At 35.1% G+C, this 26098-nt stretch overlaps 1 protein-coding gene across 1 annotated transcript; it reads left to right on the forward strand.

Moving 5' to 3' along the window:
* Positions 1-3643: 3643 nt before the first annotated feature.
* On the forward strand, positions 3644-25996 carry Chek1 (checkpoint kinase 1). The gene is made up of 13 exons (XM_026404572.2): positions 3644-3678; positions 4445-4529; positions 5361-5584; positions 6982-7046; positions 7136-7205; positions 11864-12052; positions 13239-13343; positions 15346-15441; positions 20560-20668; positions 21492-21669; positions 21923-22054; positions 23610-23711; positions 25901-25996. Exons 2-13 carry the CDS (start codon positions 4465-4467, stop codon positions 25994-25996), a joined length of 1431 nt encoding a protein of 476 aa, XP_026260357.1. The 5' UTR covers positions 3644-3678; positions 4445-4464.
* Positions 25997-26098: the final 102 nt, after the last annotated feature.

Consider the following 26098-nt stretch of genomic DNA (forward strand, 5'->3'; position numbering starts at 1 on the left):
ATTTAAAATAAGATTTGACTTACTATATGTAAATATATTATTTAATTTACATACAGAATTATTTCCAAATGGAAGAGGTTATTCTGAGTTCATCAGTATGATAATACTAATAAAAGATTATTAATTAGTTGGTTCTGTAGTATAACTGGGATAACACTTTTGTCAGTATAATTGTGGCTCTTTGGGTTCTAATTTTGTTAGTCTCCAGACTCTATGGAACTATATCCCCAGTCCTTTTTATTTTGAGACAGGGGCTAAGTTGCTGTGATTGGCCTTGAACTTGGGATCTTTCTGCCTCAGCCTCCCAAGTAGCAGAGATTGCAGGTTTCTGTCACTGCACTCAGCATGAAGCTTTCTTTTTTAAAAGTTGACTTTTAATTTTTATTGTTATAATTTACTTAATATAAAAAGTTCTTAAAAAGCAACAAGACAGTGTTTTCTACTCCCCAAGACATCAACTTTCAACTTTGAAGAGTCTCACTTCTGTATCATTAAATGACTTGCTTTAGTTTGCTATTTTAGTGTTTCTTTGTCCATTTTCTGGTCTGTAGACACATTGTTACTCTTTCCTTTTATAGTTTTATTGTAATTATTACATCCTGTTCTAATTCTATTATAATTATTTATTCAATTCTATTATAGTTATAATTATAGTTATAATTTAATCAATAATTCTTACCTGGATATTCTCAATTAAGCCATGTATACTATGTTAACTATTTTTCTAGCATAATTTTTTTTTAATTGGAGATTTTTCTTCATTGGAGATTTCTTTTTTTTTTTTACTTGTCACTAGTTTTGTTTCCCAGTTTGCCTTGATGTGTGTCACTTTCTTAATATGTTTGAACATATTAGGTATTCATTCTTGGGAATGTCTTCTATTTTGGTATGTTGCAGTTTGAATCGGTTTACTCTCCAGGGTTACTAGGTTGTATCATTTTTTTAAAAAAATATTTATATTTTTGGTTGTAGTTGGTCACAATACCTTTATTTTATTTATTTATTTTATTTTATGTGGTGCTGAGGATCGAACCCAGGGCCTTGCTAGGCAAGCACTCTACCAATAAGCCACAATCCCAGCTCCTAGGTTGTATCATTTCACAGGTGTTTTTTTTTTGTGTTAATCCTTTAATTTTTTTTTTTTTTTTGGTAATACTGGGACTGGTTGCAGAGCCTTGTGCATACTAGGCAAGTGCCCTACTACTGAGCTACATCCCAAGCCCTATTTTACTTCTTTCTTGATTTTTATCACCTCTAAGTATCTTAGAAAGGGTATGAGAGAGAATTTTGGGAGATTTTGTTTTTTTCACACTGAACTTGTAAATTCACTAAGTATATTTTGGAAATAATTTTTCCTTGGGATCATGAAGGGATTGACTCATTGTTTTCTGTCTTCCAAATGTTGAGAAATGCAATACTATTCTAATTATTATTACCTTTTTCTTACTATAAATAGGAGTTGTTTGGATGTTGGACTTCCTGAATTAGTCTCCTAATGTTCTCGTGTTTACTTTTCTATTTTTCATCTTCTTCCATCTGGGAAGAGTTCCTCAAGTGTATTTTAAAAACTATTTTAAAATAGTTTTTTTGTTTCAAAATTCCTCCTTTGACATCTTTTCAACTGAAGACTCAATTCTTGGTTGTTTGCTCTTTTTAGAGAGTGGGACATAAAAAGCTGATTGAAAAGGCTTTTGGATGGCAGGTGGTGCTTATTTATGTGTTTTTCAATCTGCTGTGATCTGGCTGGGCTATTACACAGAAAAGTCTAGTACTGGTAGCTAGGTATTTTTCTCTTACTTAGATCAGATTTCCTCAAGGCATATAATCTCTTACTCAAGGACAAGCCAGGCTATCAGTTTTCTGGGAGTAGGGAAAAAAAGCCTATAGTCTCAATTTTCAGTGTTTACAATTAAAATTAATTCCTCTGTGTTTAGTTAAGGTACCTAAAAGGTTTTAACTGTCCCTATTTAATTCCAGTTCAAATACCACATAATTACTAAAAGTCTTGACCCAACTTTGGAGAGAAGCAGTTCTTTTAGGGAGAAGTCTATTTGCTTCTTATAAAGTCTTTCAACCTACCCTCTTTTTGCCCCACTTTCACCTCCACATTCAGAGTTGCCTGGTGTCACCAATTCAAGTTGAGGCTTTTAGGATTTCTGAGATGTAAATCGTTACTTTATTGCATCCTTATTGCCAGTTTTGGGTTTCATCTTTATTTCATTTAAGTTAGTTACCTTCCATGTCAAGGCTTTCCAAAATTGTTTTATACTCATTCTTAGGATATTGTCTTCTAAAAATTTATCTTTTACTATTTTGTTAGTCATTTCCAAAGGGCACAGAGGCAATTCTTTCTCACATATGCTGTATTTAACTGATATTGTGTTTTTTCAGGAAAAATTTAAGTTCTACCCAGGCACACTGGAACTGGTACAGATCCTTCTCTTATCTTTGTTTTCAGCACACTGAGAGGAAATCAGGGAGGATGGAGTAAACTAGAAAACATTACATGAAATCTAAATTGATATCATGGTTCAAAACTTCACAGCCAAGCATTTGCAGTTTGTTCCCGACTTTGCTTTTTTAAAACAGATGTATGCATTCTTTTATGTGTAACATATTTTACTCCATTACTAGTATTGCAAATTATCTTGAATGTATTTGGCTTGGTTTTGAAGAAAGGGGGAATTTAATGTACTTGCCTGTGCCTTCAATTCTCAGTCTACTGCAGGGGAATACCCATTTCAGTTTTTCCTGGCTTATTTTGTTCTCAAATCCCTTTCTTTGGAATTTTCTTCTCTTAAAATTGGTTACTTTAAAAATTTTGCATTGTAAAATTTATACTGGCTTTTACTTGCCTGTTTTTTACACATTAAGAACAAGAAAGTTGCTAGAACTAAGCTAGGCAGATGGTCTCATCCTTCAAAGTTAAGGCTGAAATAAAGTATTGTTTTGAAGTCTATTCACCCATAAGGCAAAACTGGTTATCCTGATAGTACCTCAGATTCTCCCCAGATTACTTTATTCCAGTACTCTTCCACCTCCCTTCATGTGCGGCCACTTTTGATGGCTCGCCCCTCCAACACAAAACCCCTCTTCACCACAGCTGTTGATAGTAGGCACTCGGTCCTTATAGTATAGGTCCCGCATTCCAAAGTTGAGAAATCTGGAGCCTCCTTGGTCTTTTCGGGCTGCCAGGCCAGGTGCTCAGAAGTCACAGGCTGGTGGGTTTCCGTAGACAATTTATGGCCTTTTCAGGCCCAGAGCGGCCGGGAACAAAGCGGGGACCACCGCCAGGAGGCGCAGCCCACGGTGGGCGCGCTGCGGAGATAGAGGCGGAGGCCCTGCCCCAGAGCGCCCGAAGCCGCGCAGCGGAGCCCCACACACCGAATGTCATTTCACACGGACGAAGAGATCAATTCGCTGGTCGGTTCGTCAATCTTTTCAGCCAGGATCTGCTCCACACCTCAAAGGAACCCAGGCTAGGCCAGCTCGGAACTGGCAAGAAGGACTACAACGCGCAGGTGTTTTGGAGCCGCCAATCTTCAGAGGGACGCGGGAACGCGCGTCGTCCTGCTTTACGGCAAGGGTGCGCGCGTTTGCGGCAACGTGACGCAAGCAAATTTTGGCGGGAAAAGCGCTGCATTTGGATTCCTGTGGTGGCGGGCAAAGGACAGCTTGGTGAGGAGGGGCGGCCGGTAGGGCAAAAAAGGGGTCTGGAGAAGGAGTTAGGAGTCTAGATTAGTAAGGAGGAGCACGGTGAGATAATGGTACTATTGAGCGGAGGGGATGGGAGGTCCTCCAGCGGAGGGGCGGTTTTGGAGAGTGGAGGAGTGTGGTACCACGGGGTCCTCATTGTAAAGGGTGTGGGGGGAAGGGAAGGCTACCTTTCTGCTAGCTGGGGACCTCAGAATTTTGGGCGCTGTGCTGGGTCCCAGCTCTTCCTTCCGCTTCTATGGGCAGTTTGGCCCCGCCCCGGGCTCCTCCCGGCCTTTGGGACGGGTGGGGTGGGGTGGGGGTGGGAATTGGAACTGTGCAAGTGGGGAGGAGGGGCTGCAGTAGCTGCAGTTATTCCAACCCCTCTTCTAGCCCACATCCCCGTACTCTCTTCCCCAGACTCCCACCACTTCTACCCGCTTCCCCAGTCATTCACCCGAAAGCATCCGTCTTCCCACTTCTCACCGCAACTTTTAAATTTCCCGCGAGGCCTGAGGAGGGCAGAGTTTCAGCCCTCGGTGTGCAAGGGAATCGGGATTGCGATTTCGGCAACCAAATGCCTAAACTTAGAATACTTGTTTGGGGTTTAAAGACTTGGATAAATGTGAATGAGATGTAAGGGGAAACCAAGCTGTTGTGAGGGATCATGGCAGGAAGCAGAGCGCGGTGGCTTTACAGGTGATCTGAGCTTATGCTCGTTCCTTATTTTTCGGGTTCCTGCCTTTTACAGCCGTGGTGCTCTGTGGAGTCATGGCAGTGCCCTTTGTGGAAGACTGGGACTTGGTGCAAACCCTAGGCGAAGGTGCCTACGGAGAGTGAGTTTGAATCCGAATATTATCTTGCTTTCACGCTTGCTTTACTTTTCTATTGTTTTGTCTTAGTATGTATTTGTTGTTTTGGGATTGTTTTTTCCAATACGTGGCGCTTTAGAGATCAGATCTTTGCAAACCAAGGCTTTTAGCAAGTGAAATTGCACAATTTTTGTAAGGATTAATATTTCTGATTATTTTTTCATTTTTTCTTTTTCTTTATCAAGAGCTGTAAAAGATCTGTTGAGATTATTGTTTCCTCAAACAACCACATAGTCTTGGGCTTTAAGAATAGTGGCTAAATGAGCAAATGAGCAGACTTTGGGGATGGCCTGCCTGGTTTCAGATCTTAAATCTATCGCATACTGGGCTTGTTTTGTGGACTTAGATGAGCATCCCAATGTTGTATGTCTCATTTATATAAGATGTTTTCCTCATTTATATAAGATGGGAATAACAGTACCTACTCCAAAGGTGCTTAGTACTTTTATCACAGTCATATGTAGCATGAGATTAATAAATCTTAGGTAATGCTATTAAAATTATGTGAATAGAACTAGTATTGCTATAATCCCAATTTAGTTTACTTTATTAAGCATTTTTTAATGACTTGCATGTACAGCATAATGACTTCTTTGGAGTAATAGCCATAGTAATTCACCTTTCAGAAAGGACCAGTATCTGTTGAAAATATGGCAGAAACCATTTCCTTGGTTTCCTTGGTGGAGAAAGTAGTAAAGATAAAACAATTTTGGATTTGTCATGTTTAATCTTTTGAAGTTGTCAAAGAGAATTCAAATGTCTACAATGTTATAACTCTTGTTTTCCTTTTTTTAGAGTTCAACTTGCTGTGAATAGAATAACAGAAGAGGCAGTTGCAGTGAAGATTGTAGATATGAAGCGTGCTATAGATTGTCCAGAAAACATTAAGAAAGAGATCTGTATCAATAAAATGTTAAATCATGAAAATGTAGTGAAATTCTACGGTCACAGGAGAGAAGGAAATATCCAGTATCTATTTCTGGAGTACTGTAGTGGGGGAGAGCTTTTTGATAGAATAGGTATGGAAACAATTTAAGATACTTATTCTACTAAATAAGTTTCTAAGTTTGTTTTTTCATATTGAATAGCTAGTCACTCATTTTCCCCTTAAGTTTTTCCAATATTGAAATTGAAGTAAAAATTCCTTTTTTTTTTTTTTGGCTAATTTTACTAATATATGAAAACATATAGTATCAATGAAAGAAAATTGTCCTTAAGTTATAAGTAATTTTTTCAGGATTGCTGTATTATGTAATTTAAAATGATAAACTGTAGTTTGATGATGAAGTATAAATGCATAATAAGCTGAGCTCAGTGGCACATGCCTGTAATCCCAGTTATTCAGGAAGCAGAGGCAGGAAGATGGCAAGTTCAAGGCCAGATTATGCAACCTTGCAAAACCCTGTTTAAAAGAATAAAACCCAATACCACAAAATAAATAAATAAAACAATAAAAAGGACTGTAGATCTAGCTCATTGATAGAGTGCCCCTGGGTTCAGTCTTCAGTACCACAAAAACAAAACAACAAAAACCATTGTATTGTTTGCCTATACAGTTTTTTTCTTTGTAGATATTCTGTTTACATGATTATTGCATACATTTACAGGTCCAAAATAATATCATATTGTTATTTTTCCCCCTTATTTGTTGAAGTGAAATGATGGCTTTATATACATATCAAGTAAATTGTTTGCTACTTAAGTGTTCTGTGCAAACTCAAATGATTGATGTTGCAAAATGTTGAGAAGTACATAAAATATATGCTGTGGGTCTAAGTTTATTATTTGAAGCTATTTTATTAGTAGTTAAAAACTGCTTATTTAAATCTCTAATGGGAATTTCAGGAGAGAACTGAGGGCAAAAGAAATCATGAGTTAGTGAGAAATAAAAATATAAAAGGTAAAAGATAACTGATAATAGAAGCTCTCTTAATAAGACTGTTTCCTGAAGGAACTTTGTAAACATTCAGTGAAAGGGATTTTATAAAGTTTAAATCTGTTAAAAAATTTAGTGAAATAGGTTTAGATTGTTTTAGGCTTTCACATTGACAATTGTATTTCAGAAATGGGAAAAATACTAACAACATTTAGAAACAATAGGGCAGAATTTAAAAGATACCAAGTAAATATTAATGTAAGAGTAAAATAGGAGCTTTCATAGCATGTATTATGTTCCTGATTTGGATGATAGCTTTATTTCTTTGTAATGTTCCCATGATAGTAGTTTGTTTTTGCTCTTTAACAGATTGGAAAATGTTGGTTATTAAGTACTGTATTGTTAAATGTACTTAATCTTTCATTAGTATAAGATTGCTAAATTATAATCACAAATGTCTAAAATCAGATTAAGAAACTATATGTTCAATGCCTGGTTGTATTTATCTAATAAACTAACTTTTGTAATTAATTCTTACAGAACCAGACATAGGTATGCCTGAACAAGATGCTCAGAGATTTTTTCATCAACTCATGGCAGGGGTGGTAAGTATAATTATATCTTTTCCTTTTATTTAAAATTAGTACAAATAGTAAGTTACTAAATTCTGGTGTGTTTCTCTATTTTCCCGTAGGTTTATCTTCATGGCATTGGAATAACTCACAGGGACATTAAACCAGAAAATCTCCTTTTGGACGAAAGGGGTAAGTTTAATATTTTGTTACTACTAATTTTAAGACAGCCATTCAAGTCAGGACGAAAATCTGAGAAGCCAAGGAAATTTGGGAGACTTGGTATATTTGGAATTCAAGTTTTTCATGATATAGTTGTGGATGAGAAGTCTTCCCTAGATCCAGGGGAGTTTGCTAAAGATGAATAAAAATAAGAATGCTTGAAAACAACTTTTAAAATGAATTAATAAAGGTAAGCTTCTATTGTAATACCTGAGACTTTAGCCATGAACTGTTCACCCTTTTTATCTATGACTTGCATAATATGCAAGAATTTTAGTTTTTTTTTTTTTTTTTTTTTAATGGATGTCATAAAACTGAGGGGATGGATAGTGAAAATGTTATTTTACAGAGTCAGGACCAAAAAGATGAGGCAGTGATTTATGTCTGTTATGTTTAAGACTGTATTCCTAACATTAGAGTAGTTCCTTGCAAATAGTAGATTTTTAAAAATAACCATTGAATAGGGCTGGGGATGTGGCTCAAGTGGTAGCGCGCTTGCCTGGCATGTGTGCGGCCCGGGTTTGATCCTCAGCACCACATACAAACAAAGATGTTGTGTCCACTGAAAACTAAAAAATAAATATTAAAAAAAAATTTAAAAAAATAACCATTAAATAAATTAATCTAGCAGACTAGAGGGTGGGCTGAATCTTAACAAGTTATTTTTTAATAGGAAAAGATCTGAAGTCTACTATTTGTATTGAAAAAAATTAACCAAGCATAATTAAATAGCTTGTTCTTGGCATTTAACAGTTTTTAAAAGACATTTACCGGGCATTAAACTTGGTATTAGTCACCTGTGTGATTTGTTCACCATATGTAAGAAAACTAAGGTGATACAGTGCCCGGAATGAGGAAAGTAGTGGTCCAGTATTACTCCTGTGAGACTTCTCTGGAAATAGTGTTTCCCGGGGCCACATTGTAAGAGATGTATAGACCACTGATGTACTTTTATAGGAAAGTGAACAAATGAAGAGCTGTGAACTATGCAAAATAAGAAATTATTGCGGGAACTCAGGGAAACTTGCTAATTGTTAAATATGGTTCTTCAGAACCTGTGGGTGAAAACTTTTTAGAAGTTATTTGAATTAGCACAGGGATTATGTTCAACAATGGATCTGTGTAAAAAAAGCGTGGGTTGCTTTGGCATGTAGTGAGTTTATAACATTGAACAGTGGAGTATTAATTATCAAGGATATTATAAAGGGAATTTAAACATTGCTTGTCTAACACTGTGCTTAAGTTATTTAGCTTTCTACAAGTCATTTCACAAGTCACATAGCAGTATTTTAGATATTCAGAAAATTTAGTGTATGATAAAAGGAAACTTTGGATGATTTGTTGATGAATCCTGAGAGGTGAGCACACAGCACAATCTGAGGATTCTCATGCTTCTGTTTTCATGCTGTTCCCATTACTTGCTGAATGGTAATAGCCTTGATGATGTTAAATTCCATTCCTCCCCTTCCTCATACAAAGCAAGTCCTTTTTGAATTAAATGCAGGTTTCAAGATACACAAAACACCCTGGAAAAGGATTACGTGTCTCTAAATATGAAAGGCAATATAGGATAGTGTTAAGAGCTTGAACTTTGGAGTCATTTGAACCTAGGTTTAATCTAGGCCACCTCATTCTAGACATGTGGCCTTAGGTAAGTTGCTTAACTTCTCTCTGCCTCACTTTTCTTATTTATAAAATGGGGATAATAGGAGAATCTATCTGAGTTATGAGGATAAAGGATACAAACATCATGTGTTTTTGTAGAAGTATGTACCTGGAATGTATAAAACAGGTATTTATACCTATGTTATACATATACACATACATTTTAAAAATGCATAAATGTGGGGGTTGTGGCTCAGTGGTGGAGTGCTTGCCTTGCATGTGTGAGACACTGGGTTCAATCCTTAGCACTACATAAAATAAATAAATAAAATAAAGATACTGTGTCCGTCTACAACTAAAAAGAAGTGTATTACAAAAAATGCATACATGTGTGTGTTTTTGTCATAAATAGTAGGTACCTATTATATAGTTGATGCTGAAAAAAATGGTAGCTATTATTACTATGTAAAATTAAGTTACATTAAAGCATAGGTTATGTGCTTTTTTCCTATGTGCATGTGGGTTTCATTTTTTTTACCCTTTTAAGTTGTGTTTATGTAGTATAAAAAGTAATTTTATTTAAAACTTAATTCAGGTGCCCCCAAATTTTCATAATATAAATTACATATTATAATAAAGTGTAATGAACACCTATCTGCCTACCTGGCTTAAAAATAAATTAGTACTTATAAGGATGCTCACAGGTCTGTTGTTTAATAGAAAAATTGCAAACAACTCACAGGTCTATCAGCAATAAGAAAGTCTGAAATGGATAATTTGTAGCTGCAAACAATGACATAGCTGGATTTCAAGAATATAAGGCCATAGAGCAAAAAAATAAACTAAAAGAATTGATACGCTCTTTTTATATGAAATTAAAAAATATATAAAACCAATTATATTGTTGAAGTATGCAAACAGGGCAAAACATAGAAACAAAAGCAAGGGCACAATAAAATTCAGAATGGTGGGTGTCAGAAGGTAGGAGAGGGAATGGGTGTGTCCTTTTTCTTGGGTGTTAGGTGAGTGGTATTGTTCTTGTATAATATGTATTTTGTTTCTGTTCAGTATATAACTAATAATCTTTTAAAACAGAAATACAATGTTACCAGTATTTGAAGTCTTTCTGTATTCACTCACAAATATACTCTTCCTTTATTTTTGTCAGAACTATACTTGTAAATTTTGAATATATGACTTGTATTTCTCTAACTGAGTATTAGATTGCAAACAAAATAAAACAACAAAATTCAAGATAATCTATTAGTATTTTATGGTAATCTGTTAGTATTTTAATTGATTACCACTTGGAACTCAGTCTCAATGATTTGTCCAAATTGTGCCATAGATAGCTATTAAAAAAATATAGCTGGGCATAGTGTCATGTCACTTGTAATCCTAGCGGCTCTGAAGACTGAGGCAGGAGAATCTTGAGTTCAAAGCCAGCTTCAGCAACAGCAAGGTGATAAAGTAACTCAGTGAGACCCTGTCTCTAAATAAAATACAAAATAGGGCTGGGAATGTGGCTCAGTGTTCCAGTGTCCCTGGGTTCAATCTCAGGTATCCCCCACCCCCTCCAAAGAAAATCACAGTATTTACCTCCTGGAGTCAAATACAAGTAAGTATTAATGGCTTACATTAAATTGGGTATATGTGCTTGATTTTTTTTTTTTTAAAGAGAGAGTGAGAGAGGAGAGAGAGAGAGAGAGAATTTTTTTTAATATTTATTTTTTAGTTCTCAGCGGACACAACATCTTTGTTGGTATGTGGTGCTGAGGATCGAACCCGGGCCGCACGCATGCCAGGCAAGCGCGCTACCACTTGAGCCACATCCCCAGCCCGTATGTGCTTGATTTTTAAAGAATCAAAGAATAGAGAAATGATGACTGTTATATAACTGTGCATAGGCTTAGTACAAAAATTGGATCATGTTATAATTTTTGCTATAACACTAGCCTATTCCCCACTTATATCCTGTTCCATATTAGTACACCTTGTTTTTCTTTTTTTTCTTAATAACTACTTATTTTATACATGTTTTATAAGCTTTTACCATTTATGGTGTGCATTTAAGTTATTTACAAATAACGTTGCTACGAATATCCTTGTTTGTGATGTTATGAGACTATTTCTGTGGATATGTTCCTAGAAGTGGATATTACTAGCTGAAAGAGAAATTTTGTTTTGAATCTTTGGCTGGATTGCCCTCTGAAAGACTTATAACCATTGACAACCTCTAATAACAGAGGGCCTTCCAAAGCTCCTAAGACTAGGATAGAACCCTTTTCTGTAAGATCCTGTCATGTTCTATATTTTTATAACTTTCTTGGCCATTACCTATTGTTAGTCTACCTCATTGATTTGTTCACTACCTGGGTTGGGTCGCACAGTGTCTGTTATGTGGATACAGTAGACATTCACTAAGTGTAAAAGTCCTACCTGCAGTTTTTATGTGCTGGAGATGGGAAGATTAGCGTGGAAGTTTTTTTTTTTTTTTTGTACAGTTCTTCCTCTTTTTCTCAACATAGCTACTTCAACAAGAAGTTCTCATGGATTCTGGATCTTTATAGTTTGTTGTGTCTTTATTATTATTCTTGCCTGTTGATTTTGTTTGCTGCTGAGAGTGTGCCTCCTATTTTACTATGTCTCATTCTTGCCTTCTATACCACTCATTGAAGGGCTTTTCTCTGCTTTCAGTCCAAGTTTGGAGTGTTCTTTACCAGAAGAATAGCCCCTTTTAACTCCAGTATCTTTCTTTAACCTGGTCCAAACTGTTTGGTGTGTTGGTGACAGTTTTCTTAAGTTAATATCAAAGATGAGGGCCTTTTCCAAGTTTAGCATAGATGATTATGTCTTTAATTTTTCTTAAAAAAATTTTGTTGTTGTTGTTTATTTTGGTCATGTTAAGGTAGAGAAATTCTACAAATCGGGTAATGTATTCAGTAAAACTTAATTCTAATATATCTATTTGCAAATTGTTTTTATCCAGTGCCATTCTCTTTTTTTTTTTTCTTTTGGTTTAGATAACCTCAAAATCTCTGACTTTGGCTTGGCAACAGTGTTTCGGCATAATAACCGTGAACGTTTATTGAACAAGATGTGTGGTACTTTACCTTATGTTGCTCCAGAACTTCTGAAGAGAAAAGAATTTCATGCAGAACCAGTTGATGTTTGGTCCTGTGGAATAGTGCTTACTGCAATGTTGGCTGGAGGTAATAGTTATTTAGTCATGATAAAACTTTTGGTTTATGACTTTGTGGGTTGGTGCAATGCCTGTAATCCCTCTGGAAGGCTAAGGCAGGAAGATTGCAAGTTTGAGGTCAGTCTCATCAACTTAGTGAAATTGTGTCTCAAAATTAACAAACAAATGATCTGTGGATGTGACTCAATGGTTAAGCATCCCTGGGTTCAATCCCTGTTATCAAAATGAACAAACAAAAAACTTCTGGCTTATGGAAAGTCAGATTTGCTATACCAAAATAAATGAAATAAATCAACGGAGTTTGTGTTTATGTAATAGTATTTTAATATTGTCTTAATCAGTTTGGGTTGCTATAACAAAGTACCGTAGACTGGGTGGCTTATAAATAACAAAGATTTATTTCTCACAAAGCCTGGAATGAAGGTGCCAGCATATTCTGGTAAGGATCCTCTTCTTGGCTTTCAAGTAACCAGCTGATTATTATTACTTTCAAGTAACCAGTTCATATGATGCAGAGCAGAGAGAACAGAAGCTCTCTGTGTTTTCATAACAACAATGATCCCATGAGGATCATAAGGGATCCTACCCTCATGAACCCAATCCCTGCCCAAAAAGAGCTGACCTCTAAGTACCATCACATTGTGGGTTAGAATTTCAACATGAATTTTGAGGTGGAAACAAATATTTAATCACTGCAAGTAGTAACTTATTCATAACTAACTTGTAATCCCCAAAGTTTTTAAAAATGTGGTATGTGTATCTATTAAATGAAAAGTCAAAATAGCTATCTCTTTACTAGGGATTAAACCCAGAACTTCACACATGCTAGGCAATCACTACCACTGAAGAACATTCCCAGACCTTTTTTAATATTTTATCTTGAGACAGGGTCTCTTTAAATTACCAGTCTGGCCTTGAATTTGTGATGCTGCTTCAGCCTTCTTAGTAGCTGGGATTATAGGTTTATGCCACTGTGTCATGCTTCATGTAAGTACTTTTGAAAGAGTAGGATAAGAAGTGGCTCGTCTTTTCTTTAAAGTGCCTGTGAAGCTTCTATAAAACTTCTTTTCCCATTTTGTAAGACATTGAGTTAATCTGAAGGAAACTTTGTATGGATTTGTAATGATTATTTTTCCTTGAAATTTTTACAGTATAATTTTGTTAATATGAGGGAATTGTAACTTGTTTTATTTTAGAATTGCCATGGGACCAGCCCAGTGACAGTTGCCAGGAATATTCTGATTGGAAAGAAAAAAAGACATACCTCAACCCTTGGAAAAAAATTGATTCTGCTCCTCTAGGTAACTGGGTTATCTTGATTGATACAGATTTCTTAGATTTAAGTCTTGTGCTATTTGAATTTTTCTTAACATTTTTTTTTTATAACTTTTTTTTTTTTTTTTTTTTTTGTGCTGGGTATTGAACCTAGGGCCTTGTGTATGTGAAGCAGGCACTCTACCAACTGAACTATATCCCTCAGCCCCTCTGTTATAACATTTTAATAATTAAATAAATAACCCATGATCCTCGTAAGTTAGGAAATATAAATAAAAAATGAAAAAAGCCTATAATTCCTTCACTTAGATATAGCATTTTAAAGATATTCTGTGGGCTTCTGTGCTTTACTGTAAATACTTTTAATGTTTATTACATAAGTTTTTATATATATATATTATATATATATATTATATATACTTATATATATTTATATATATATATATAAAATCAAAAGTTAGATCATACTACAAATAATATTTCATGACTTGTTCTTTGGTTTTAATATTCTTTGAAAATTTTTCCTTGCCTGTAATTGTAGATCTGTGTCATTGTTTTTAAAGGCTATGATGATATTCTGCTACATGGATGTGCTTTACTCATTCATTAGAAATTTATTTTGTAAATTTTTACTGTTTTAAAACAGATCTGAGCTGGGCGTGGTGGCTCATGCCTATAATCCCAATGGGTTGAGAGCCAAGGCAGGAGGATTGTGAGTTCAAAGCCAGTCTTAGCAAAAGTGAGGTGCTAAGCAACTCAGTGAGACCCGGTCTCTAAATAAAATAAAAAATAGGGCTGGGGATGTGGCTCAGTGGTCAAATGCCCTGAGTTCAATCCCTGGTACCAAAAAACAAACACACACACACACATATGATAAGCATCCATGTAACTTAATCTTCACACATATCCTTAAATTGTTTATATAAAATAAACCTCCATAAACAAAAATTGCAGGGTCAAGGATATATGTAGATTTGTAAGTATTGAATCTTATTTTTCCAAATTGCTTTTCAGAAAGTTGATACTATTACAACAGAGTTTTATTTTTATTTTAAATTTAATATTAATGAAGTTGGAACCCTTTTGTCAATTTTGCTCAGTGTTAGCAAGGAGATTTTCTTACCCTTGAAGGACTTTTCCCAGGGGTGCTCTACCACTGAGCTATATCCCCAACCCTTTTTATTTTCTATTTTGAAACAGGGTCTTTCTGAATTGTCCAGGCTGGCCTCAAACCTGTCATCCTCCTGCCTCAGGCTTCTTAGTCAAGGGTTACAGACATGTATCATCACATCCAGCTTTGACCTTTGCATTTGTTACAAATATTTTCTACAATTTATCACTTATTTCTATTTCATTTGATATTTTGACATGTAGAAAATTTTTTATTGTCAAATCTATAATCTAGTCATTTGTGATATCTCACTACATTGTCACATTTGGAAAGGTTTTTTTTCTATGTCTACTGTAGTTTTTTAAAAAGTCCCCTATGTTTTCATGGTTTCATTTTTACATTTAAATCTTTGGTCCATTAGAAAATAATTTTAATGTTAGGAAATGTATAACTTATTTGTCAAAATAATTAAGATACCTTAGGATAATGGTTAATAATGATATTACTCTCTTAAAAAAGTTGTTCATAAGTAAACACATAAAACTGTGCAAATGAGGAAGTAACATGAGAACATGATATGCTGAGTGATGAAATTTGGTGTTAAAAATGGATAGAAGATTTCTTTGTATCTTTTTGTTAATGCCACATGGGGAAAAACATTTCTTTCAGACTCTTATTCTGCTTATTTGCAAATAATTGAGAATTAGATCTGGGAAGATTTTTCTAAAGTGTAGACAACAACAAAGAAAAACTATATGACCTTAAATCAGTAATGAGTAACTTTATTCTTTCCCTTCCCCAGAAATAATATTTAGACATAAGAAGGCTAAAAGAGAATGTGTTCTTTAATCCTAAGTTGTAGGCTTTTCTAATATGTATGACTTTTTGTAAATATTGCTTTAATATTTTGCTTTCAGCTCTGCTGCATAAAATTCTAGTTGAGAATCCATCAGTAAGGATTACCATCCCAGACATCAAAAAAGACAGATGGTACAACAAGCCACTCAAGAAAGGTATTAGTTTTAATATATAAACATTTTCTCTGGAAAGCATGAAAATTCACTATCATAAGTGAACAATACAAGATAGCTAGGGTCTCTTTCCTCATGGAGATTATTATGTCTAATAGGGAGAACAAGTATAAAAAGTAGTTTTGTTTATTAATAACTACAAAGGGGAAAATTGGAGTACTGTAGCCCATTGTTTGAACAAATGTTAAGGGACAATGAAGACTTTTTTTTTTTCCTGAGGAAAAGACATGAAATTAAAGGGAAGTTAAACAGGCAAGTTGAGTGTCAGATCTGATTCTAAGCAGAGGGAGCAGCATTAGGACAGTCTTAGTTTAGAAAATCTGGTGCATTTGAGGAACTTTAAACAAGGTTAGTGTGGCATGGACCTTGTCTGTCTTCATCCTTGTGTTAACAATCATTAGCACAGTGCAAGGCATGTTGCAGGCACTTGGTAAATTTGAATAAATGAGTAGGGAAGTGGGAGAGGGAGAGATGATGCTGGAGAGGCAGATAGCAGCCAAGATATGAGAATGAGGCCTTGTGATCTATTTATAGATTTTGGACTCTAGCTTAAAGCCATTAGGGTCATATATTTGGTTTTAAAAGATCCTTTGGTTTTTTTGGTTTTAAAAGATCTACTCTTTTTCATTGTTTTTGATGAATAGAAATAGGCTAAGGGTAGTAGATTAGATGGGAGAAGATGGTAGTTTGGAATAGGTTAGTTGTAATGGTATTAGAGAAGAGAGGTGGATTCCAAAGAAATTTAAGAAAAGCTGGTGATTGTTTAGATGTGGGAAATGAAGGGAGATGAACAGTCGAGGGTGACTCTAGTTCTGATAACACAGAAGAAATTGGGAAGAAATTTTATTTGATTTTTGAGGAAATGAGTAAAAACTGTTCAGTAGTTTGTGTGTGTGTGTGTGTGTGTGTGTGAGAGAGAGAGAGAGAGAGAGAGAGAGAGAGAGAGAGAGCGAGCGAGCGCACACTTTAAGACTAAGCTTTAAATATCAATTTTGGGAATTTAAACCATGGTAGTAAAGGAAATTTTAGAGAATTTGAAGGGATGCCAATATTCAAGTTGTAGGTAGAGACCAAGGAAACAGTAATCAGAGAGATGGCAGGAATAACTGGAGAATGTAGAGTAGTGGAGGCTAAGGGAAGAAAGTTCATGACAATGACAGTTGCTGTTAACTGGACCAAGAACAGGAAGGCTAAATTTTGTCCATTGAATTTCATGATATGGCATTTATTCATGATCTTGGCAAGAATAATTTCTAAATCACATGGATATAACTTCTCTTTGCTCATTATTTATTATTATTTCTTTCACTGCTAATGATCAAACACAGTGCCTCATGCATGCTAGGCAAGCACTCTACCACTGAGCTATACTCATAGGCCTGAAATAGTTCAACATTTTTTTCTTTTTTTTTTTTTAGTACTAGGGATTGAACCCAGTTCTTGTACAAGTGCTCTGCCACTGAGTTATGTCCCCCATTATTTTTCCTTAACTTTTAATACTTCTTTCCCCAATCTCATCCTCCGTTAGTAGCAGAACTTCCTATTTCACTGGGAAATAGAACAACGAAGAATGGAATTCACAAGCTCCCACCACGTTCTCCTCCCATCTAACTGCCTCTGTGCTCCGAGACTCTACTGTGTACCCTGTTGCTATGGATAAGTTGCCCCACATATGAATCAACACTTGCTTATTCAAAGAGATCTGACAGTTCTTCTCTTTTCCCAAATCATTTCTTTTTCTTCTCCACTGCATCTTATCGGCATACCAACATGCTATTTCTTCCATCATGAAAACAAACAAAAAGTTAAATAAATACACAAACAATTCAGTAAGTTAAATAGTAATAAAACTTCTCTTAAATTCATTTCTCTCTATCATTTCAGTTTTCTTTTTACAACTGAACATCTCAAAAGATGTTTCTAATTTCTAACACCTCATAGCCAGTTTTAAGGATTTCCATCTGCGTTGTTGCCAAACTAATAACCAGTTCTCGGATTTCCTCTTAGTCTGTCTGATCATCAGCATTTTATGCAATTGGTCATGGCTTCCTCCTTTAAAAACTGTCTTCTTTTGACTCCCAGATATTTACACTCTCTTTACTTTTATTGGCTACTCTTTTTCAACCTCCCATGATGGTTTTCCTTTATGAACTGAGCCTCCTTATACTGGAGCAGACCAGGGCTCAACTGATGAACCTCTTTTCTCATCACATTAACTCCATTATTAATTTTTTTGAGTTTCAGGGCTTTAAGTAAATCTTTATACTTATAAATAACCACATTTATGTCAACCTGGACTTTTTCTATGAACTCCAAAATCATTTGCCTAGTATTTCAAATTTCCCTTGAGATTTAAGAGGCATCTTAAACTTTGAAATGTCCCAAACTGATTTACTGATTGTTCTCCTTCATACCTCCTCCTATCAGAGTCTTTTATATTTTGGTTGATGGTAACTGTGTCATTCTTGCCATACAGATCAGAAACTTTGAAGATAGCTTTTATTATCTTATTTCCTATCCAGTCTACAGGGAATTTCTGTTAACCTCTACCTTTAAAAGTTCTCAAATCTGACCACCTTTTATCACCTCCACTGATACCCTATCAGTTGAAACCACCATGATCCTTTGCCCAAGAGTGTTCTGATTAAAAGGTAAGTTAGAGCTGGGTGTATTTTGTATTACTAGCGACTTGGGAAGTTGAAGGAACAGTATTGTAAGTTGCGGACCATCTTTGACAACTTGATGAGACCCTCCCTGTCTCAAAAATTTTTAAAAAGGGCTGTGGATATAGCTCAGTTGTAAAGTAGCCCTGGGTTTAATCCCCAGTACTAAAAAGAAAGAAAGAAAGAAAAAGAAAAAAAGTAAGATGTCACTGTTAAAAATGTTACTGTTTTGCTCAAGTATTTGCTAAAATATTCCAGTGCTTTACTTTTCACTCAGTATATGAGCTAAAATCTGTTCATTTGACTTGTAAGGTCTTATGTAATCTCTCTTTCATTACGTCTCAGATTTAAATCTGCTCTTCCTCTTGGTCATAGCTGTATTTGTCTTCTCGTTATTCTTCAATTACTCCATGTTCACTTTTACTTTATTTTTATAATGACTAATATGACTGGGACCCCCACCCTATGAGACTTACTCATATATATTGTTCTTTCACCTTATTTGGGTATTAACTTCAGTGTCATCTTTTCAGAAAGAAGTTATTGGCCATCCAAGAAAACTTTAAAACTATCCCTTTCTCCCTGCAACCTACTTGTTTGTGTTATTTTCCTTCATTGTGTTCATTACCATTTAACTTACTGGATTTGAACTTATTATTTTACTTCATTTTGTCTCTTTTTTTTTTTTTTTAAAGAGAGAGTGAGAGAGGAGAGAGAGAGAGAGAGAGAGAGAGAGAGAGAGAGAGAATTTTTTAATATTTATTTTTTAGTTCTCGGCTTACACAACATCTTTGTTGGTATGTGGTGCTGAGGATCGAACCCGGGCCGCACGCATGCTAGACGGGCGCGCTACCGCTTGAGCCACATCCCCAGCCCTCATTTTGTCTCTTCAGTAGAGTACAGGATTTAAGAAGTCAATGATTTTTGTCGGTTTTGTTCACGGTTAGATACTTTATACCTAAAATAATGCTTGGCACATAGATTTAGTAAAATGTTTGTAAGATAAAAAGGTGGTTTAATCTTAGCATGTTTAATTGGTTTGGCGACAGATCCAGTACAGGAAGAGGCTGTAAGTCTTAAAGGGAATAAGTAGCAGAGTATCAAGATCTCTGAGGAGGTAGGAGTGTATTGTCTCTTTAGCACAAATGGAGGGTATATTTTGATGGATTCCTTCTGATGGGAGGATGCAGAGGAGGAAAAAAAGATGGGTAAGAATGCAAGTAAATTTGCAGATTTGGTGGTGACATGTTGAGATAATCAAAAGGTTTTACTTTCTCTATGGATGAGAGATGGTATCATATGTTAAGTAATGGGGGGATGGCAGTGGTCCTGGAAATTTCCAGAAGAGTATAGAAAGGGAAAGAAGGCTGGAGAAAGGGAGGAAAGAAACAAATGACTAGAGAAACAAATAGGGTTGATAGGATTGACTAACAGTGTTGAGGGTCTAGCTAAGGAGTATAACCATGAATTTGTGGGAGTATCATTTTCTTTCTTTAAATGTTTTATTCTTTTTAGTTATACATGACAGTATAATGTATTTTGACATATCATACATACATGGAGTTTAACTTCCCATTCTTGTGGTTATACATAATATGGAGTTGTACTGGTTGTGTATGTACATATGAACATATGCCTGATTCATTCTACTGTCTTTCTTATTCCCATCCATACTCCCTTCCCTTCATCCCCCTTTGTCTAATCCAGTGAACTTCTAACCCCCACCCTTCAACACCCCCATTATTGTGAGTCAGCTTCTGCTTATCGGAGAGAACATTTGGCCTTTAGGTTTTGTTATTGGCTTATTTCACTTAGCTTGATAGTAGTCTCCAGTTCCATCCATTTACTGACAAATGCCATAATTTCATTCTTCTGTATGGCTGAGTGTTGTGTATATGTACCATATTTTCTTTATCCATTCATCTGTTGAAGGGCACCTAGGTTGGTTCCAAAGATTAGTTATGAACTCTTACAAACATTGATGTGGTAGCATCATTTTCTATATAATGATTATTCTACGCAAAGCTTTTCTTTTCCAGGGCAGCAGAATGTTGGATAGAACAGATTCATAATGTCTGTTGCCATTATCAGAAATTATTCTTCATTTTGAAAAGTTTTTTTTTCTTTTAGCTAGCTGTCTCTGTCTTTGTAGAATAGTATTGTTACCATAAAAGATGCCATTAAAATTGTGTCCTTAGTATGATACCCCACACTCTGAACATACTTGTGAAGTACCTAATTTGATAGGTGAGTCTTTGTAAGTTTCTAACTTGACCACGTCTTACAAAAGCATGTAGGAAGAGCCATTATTTGTTGTATGAGTATTCTGTTCTGTAAATGGTTCTTGATGTCGTTTTACTTATTCAAGTTGCCATTTGGGTTAATTAAAAAATAGTTCCGTAGAAGACTTAAACCTGGTATTTCTTTTTTTTTTAAGGGGCAAAGAGGCCTCGAGTCACATCTGGTGGTGTGTCAGAGTCTCCTGGTGGATTCTCTAAGCATATTCATTCCAATTTGGACTTCTCTCCCGTAAGCAGTGCTTCTAGGTAAGACTGATAAAAGATTAAGTAGTTATTGAAGTATTCTTCATGAAGAATAATACATGTATATATGTATTTTTAAAATAATGAATATAATTTTGTCAGTGCACGAATGGTTGATATAAGAAAAGCCTGGTGGGTTTTACTTAAAAGCATATATTTGGCTGGGCATGGTGGCATAAGCCGGTAGTCAGTCCTAGCTACTCTAGAGGTAGGAGGATAACAAGTTCAAGGCCAGCCTGGGCAACATGGCAAGACCCTATCTCAGAAAACTAACTAATTAAAAATTAAAGCTAGGCATGGTGGTGCACACCTGTAATCCCAGTGGCTCAGGAGGTTGAGGCTGAGGATCACAAGTTCAAAGCCAGCTTCAGCAACTTAGCAAGGTAGTAAGCAACCTAATGAGACCCTGTCTCAAAATAAAAAATAGAGGTCAGGTGGTGGAGAGTAGAAATTCAGTGGATTAGACAAAGGGGGCTGGGGAATAAGAATAGGAATCCTAGACAATAGAATGGATCTGACATAACTTTCCTAGTATATATGAATACACTACAGTGAATCTCCACATCATGTACAATCACAAGACTGGGATCCTAATTAGAATAAGATATACTCCATGTTTGTATAAACATGTCAAAATATACTCTACTGCCATTATATCTAAAAAGAACAAATAAAATTTAAAAAAAAAAAATAAAAAGGGCTGGGGATGTTGCTCAGTGGTTAAGTGCCTCTGGATTTAATACCAAAAAGAATGAAGAAAAGAATAAAGTCATTTACTTAAAAAAAAAAAATTAAAGACATATTTTCCTTTCTCTTAATGTCTTAGTGAAGAAAATGTGAAGTATTCCAGTTCTCAACCAGAACCACGTACAGGGCTTTCCTTGTGGGACACCAGTCCCTCATATATTGATAAATTGGTACAAGGAATCAGTTTTTCCCAACCGGCATGTCCTGATCATATGCTTCTAAATAGTCAGTTACTTGGCACCCCAGGATCCTCACAGGTAAGGGAATTTCCTTTTTTAAGTAAATAATGGTTGTCCTTTATTTTTATTGTCTTGAAGTCTTTTAAAATGTGGAAATCTTAGATATATAGTAGTAATACTTTTGATTTATACATAGTTTTTGGACAAGGAAGAAAGAATGAATTAGAGGACACCTTCATGGAAAAGAATTCTAAATCACAGAAAAAAAAAAGCTATGTTGTGACTGCTGTTGGTCTTAGTGGGCTTACTCAGCTTTCTGTTTGGCACATAGAACCCTTGGCAACGCTTGGTCAAAAGAATGACACGATTCTTTACCAAATTGGATGCAGACAAATCTTATCAGTGCCTGAAAGAGACTTGTGAGAAACTGGGCTATCAATGGAAAAAGAGTTGTATGAATCAGGTATGTTGATTTTCATATATCTTTTCCTGCAGAAAATTCAATATGTGAATATAAACTCTCATCATTAGTATCTTCCAAAAATAGAAAGCAGTTTAATTTGAAAAAGAAAGAGTTGAAATTGGAGGAATTTTCAATAAAATGTTCATGATTTTAAGGAATAATATGGTTTTTTTTTCAAATACCTCTCCAGGTTCATAAAAATATTAATGGACTGAAATAATTGTTTTCTTAAAGGCTATTATGCCTCAATTGTAGATAATCTCATATTTCTTCTCATCTCCCGTGATCCCACCTACCAATTTTTGTTGTGTGTTATTATAGCATAATTATAACATTTATTTGTTAGTCTAGTCTATCATTAGGCTTTAAAAAACATTAATATGACGAAAGACAAGAAGAGGGAGTTAATCTGTATTAATGGATACTAAAGAGGCCTGATAACTAAATGCAAAGAATGCTCTTTCATTAGATCATAGATTTTAAAACAACTTTGAAGGATGTCATTGGAACTATAGGGAGAATTAGAATATGGACTTTATATTAATGTTTTTGTAGCATTGTCTAGTGGTGTGATGATATTGTTGTTTGTAAAATGTCCTTATTACAAGAGACACATGTTGAAGTAAGGTTGAAGTAATAACTTAAAAAAACTTAAGAAAGGCAAATAGCTATACAAAGACAGTCAAACCCACACATACTTAGATAAGGCAAATGAAGGATATATAGTTATTTATCGCACAAATGTTTTTTGTAATTTGGACTGGGCTTAGCTGGGCAAATCTGCCAATCTTGCTTGGCCTTATTCATCTAGCTGTAGTCCTTCAGTGGCTTTGCTGTGGCAATCAGTCTAAGATGTCCTCATCGTTATGTTTGTGTCTTGATATTGGTTGTTGGCAAGGAATTTCTTTTCATGTCACTCATCTAGGCCATTGGAACATTCTAAAAGGCTGAAAGTAGAAGTTGTAAGTCCTCTCCAGATCTTTGCCATCTTCTGATTTCTGCCCTAGCTTTTTAGCCACAAACCTAGCCTCTCCTTTTCTCTCTTATATTTTCATAATTTTGTTTTCTAATTACATTTTTATTTTATTTCTTCTTTCAATTGTATTTGGGTAAAATTCTAAATTTCTTTTGTTGCCGAGAGTTAACAGAGCCCATCCATGTTTATAGTGTTTTTTGTTTTGTTTTGTTTTTGGTACTGGGGATTGAACTCAGGGGCACTCGACCACTGAGCCACATCCCCAGCCCTATTTTGTATTTTATTTAGAGACAGGGTCTCCCTGAGTTGCTTAGTGCCTCAATTTTGCTGAGACTGGCTTTGAAGTTGCAATCCTCCTGCCTCAGCCTCCTGAGCCGCTGGGATTATAGGTGTGCACCACCATGCTTGGCCTTATAGGGTGTTTTGGCTTGGACACACATGCACATCTATGGGGAATTAGATTTTCACATATTTGATACTACTTGTTATGAAACTACCCTGTATGTTTTTATCATAGAAGTGTCACTGACATGAGCATTTGGTTTTTGTTTAATGGCTAATCTAATTTTTTTGCTGCAGGTTACTGTATCAACAACTGATAGGAGAAATAACAAACTGATCTTCAAAGTGAATTTGGTAGAAATGGATGAGAAGATATTGGTTGACTTCCGGCTTTCTAAGGTATTTTTGATATATTTCATTATAGTATTCTTTCTATGGGAATATTTCTATATGGATATATATATATATACACATATTTTTTTTTTTTTTTTTGGTGGGGGGGTATCAGGAATTAAACTCAGGGGCACTTGACCATTGAGCCACATCCCCAGCCCTATTTTGTATTTTATTTAGAGATAGGATCTCACTGAGTTGCTTAACACCTTGCTTTTGTTGAGGCTGGCTTTGAACTTAACAATCCTCCTGCCTCAGCTTCCTTATCTGCTGGGATTACAGGCTAAATGGATTTTTTTAAATGGCAATATTTATACAATAGTCTCCCCACTTGCACTTTTGCTTTCTGCAGTTTCAGTTTCTCTCTTTTTTTTTTTTCTTGAGGTCACCCATACCCCAAAAATATTAAATGTAAAGTTCCAGAATTAAATAATTCGTATTTAAATTGAGCATAGTTCTGAGTAGCATGATGAAATCTTGCATTGTTCTACTCCATCCCACCTGGGATAAGAGTTATGTATTCAGCATAAAAACCTTAAGTATAGATTTTTATTCATGCCAAATACAGTACTTGTCTGTTACTCACTTATTATCTTTTCTAGTTATCACATTGATTTTCATAGTACTGCAGTGCTTATGTTCAAAGAATGCTTATTTTACTTAATAGTGGCCCAAAGTACAAGGGTAGTATGGTTATACTTGCTCTAGTTTAATACTAATTATATTAATCTCTTACTATGTCTTATTTAGAGACTAAACTTTATCATAGGGATGTGTTTGCATATATACATACAGAAAGAAGAATGCACATGGTGGATATAGTATAGGGTTTCATACTCTCCATGGTTTCAGGGGGTCTTAGAATGTGTGGATAAAAGAGAACTGTTTATTTGGCATTTGTAAATATATGGTAACTTGCTTTGTTCATTCAGTATTATGAACTTAGTTAGATTTTCACATATTTAATACTACTTGTAACTACCCTGTATGTTTTTATCATAGAAGTGTCACTGACATGAGCATATGGTTTTTGTTTAATAACTAATCTTATTTTTTTGCCTCAGGTTACTGTATGAATAACTTTTCATTGTCTCTTCTTCCAAAACATGATTTTTTGTAATTGATATTTATTATAAAAGTTTTTTATAGAAATGTAGATTAATATGAAAATAAAAATAATCCCAAATTATGCTTCTTAGCAGTAATCACCCCTAATATTTTGAAACATTCTGGTTTTTTTGGTTTATTTGTAATGTTTAGTTTTTTAATATTATAATTAATAATAAATGTACATCATAATATAATAGATTCTTCTTTGATATAGTAATTCTGATTTTTTTTCTTATACATTGATTTTTTTATATATTGATTTTTTTTTTTCCTTTTGGTCACATTTCTGATTATTTCTATTTTTAAAGCTCTTGACATGTAATACCAAAATAGCATTTTTTTTCTCTTTCCTGAGATATTGTTGTATGTGGTTCTGAAGAAGGTTGGGAGGGTGTAGTTCTGTATCTCCAGATCTGTACTTATATTTTCAAAGGGTCTGACCAGTTTTTTGGTTTTTTTAAAGTTTTTAAAAAAATATTTTTTAAAAATATTTATTCTTTAGTTGTAGTTGGACACAATATCTTTAATTTATTTATTTATTATTATGTGTTGCTGAGGATCGAACCCAGGGCCTCGCCCGTGCTAGGTGAGCACTCATCTGCTAAGCCACAACCCCAGCCCTAGTTCACATTTTTTTATATTGAACATTTGCTACAATATTGTCTTCCAGATCCTTGCTGTGAAATTTAAATTGTGAAGGATTGTATTATATTGAAATCCTTCTCAGAGCTGAATCTGTTGACTTCATTGCCATAGAATAATGACAACACTTGACTGTCCTTGTGGGTTTATTTCAAGTTTACAAATTCCCACTACCTTTGAAAACAGTGGTTCAGAGATACTAACCTTTAATACAGGCCTGATGTATTTTCTTGCTCTCTGAGCTCAGTATGGTGGGAATACTGAAGAGCACAAAATTGGGTCAAAATTATTTATATAGTCATTTTCTCTGCTAGAATATTTGGTTTTTATAAGAGCACCTGAAAAGTATTGTAGCTGGACATATCTGAGGTGTTTGTTTCTATTTCCTAGTAAATAATCTTTTTTTTTTTTGACATTATTTTTATATATCATTCTTGCTATAGGGTGATGGTTTGGAGTTTAAGAGACACTTTCTGAAGATTAAAGGGAAGCTGAATGATGTTGTGAGCAGCCAGAAGGTTTGGCTTCCTGCCACATGATCGATCCATTATCTCTGGGGATTCCTGGTGAATATAGTGCTGCTATGTTGACATTATTCTTCCTAGAGAAGATTATCCTATTCTGCAAACTGCAAACAATAG

This window comes from Urocitellus parryii, chromosome 4 (genome assembly GCF_045843805.1).
Source record: "Urocitellus parryii isolate mUroPar1 chromosome 4, mUroPar1.hap1, whole genome shotgun sequence".
Classification (NCBI taxonomy): Eukaryota; Metazoa; Chordata; class Mammalia; order Rodentia; family Sciuridae; genus Urocitellus; species Urocitellus parryii.

Coding starts and splice junctions, on each gene's coding strand:
- Chek1 (XM_026404572.2), top strand. CDS start 4,465: ATGGCAGTGCCCTTTGTGGAAGACTGGGACTTGGTGCAAACCCTAGGC. Junction 12,053..13,238: donor TACTGCAATGTTGGCTGGAG/GTAATAGTTATT, acceptor GTTTTATTTTAG/AATTGCCATGGGACCAGCCC. Junction 22,055..23,609: donor AAAAGAGTTGTATGAATCAG/GTATGTTGATTT, acceptor TTTTTGCTGCAG/GTTACTGTATCAACAACTGA.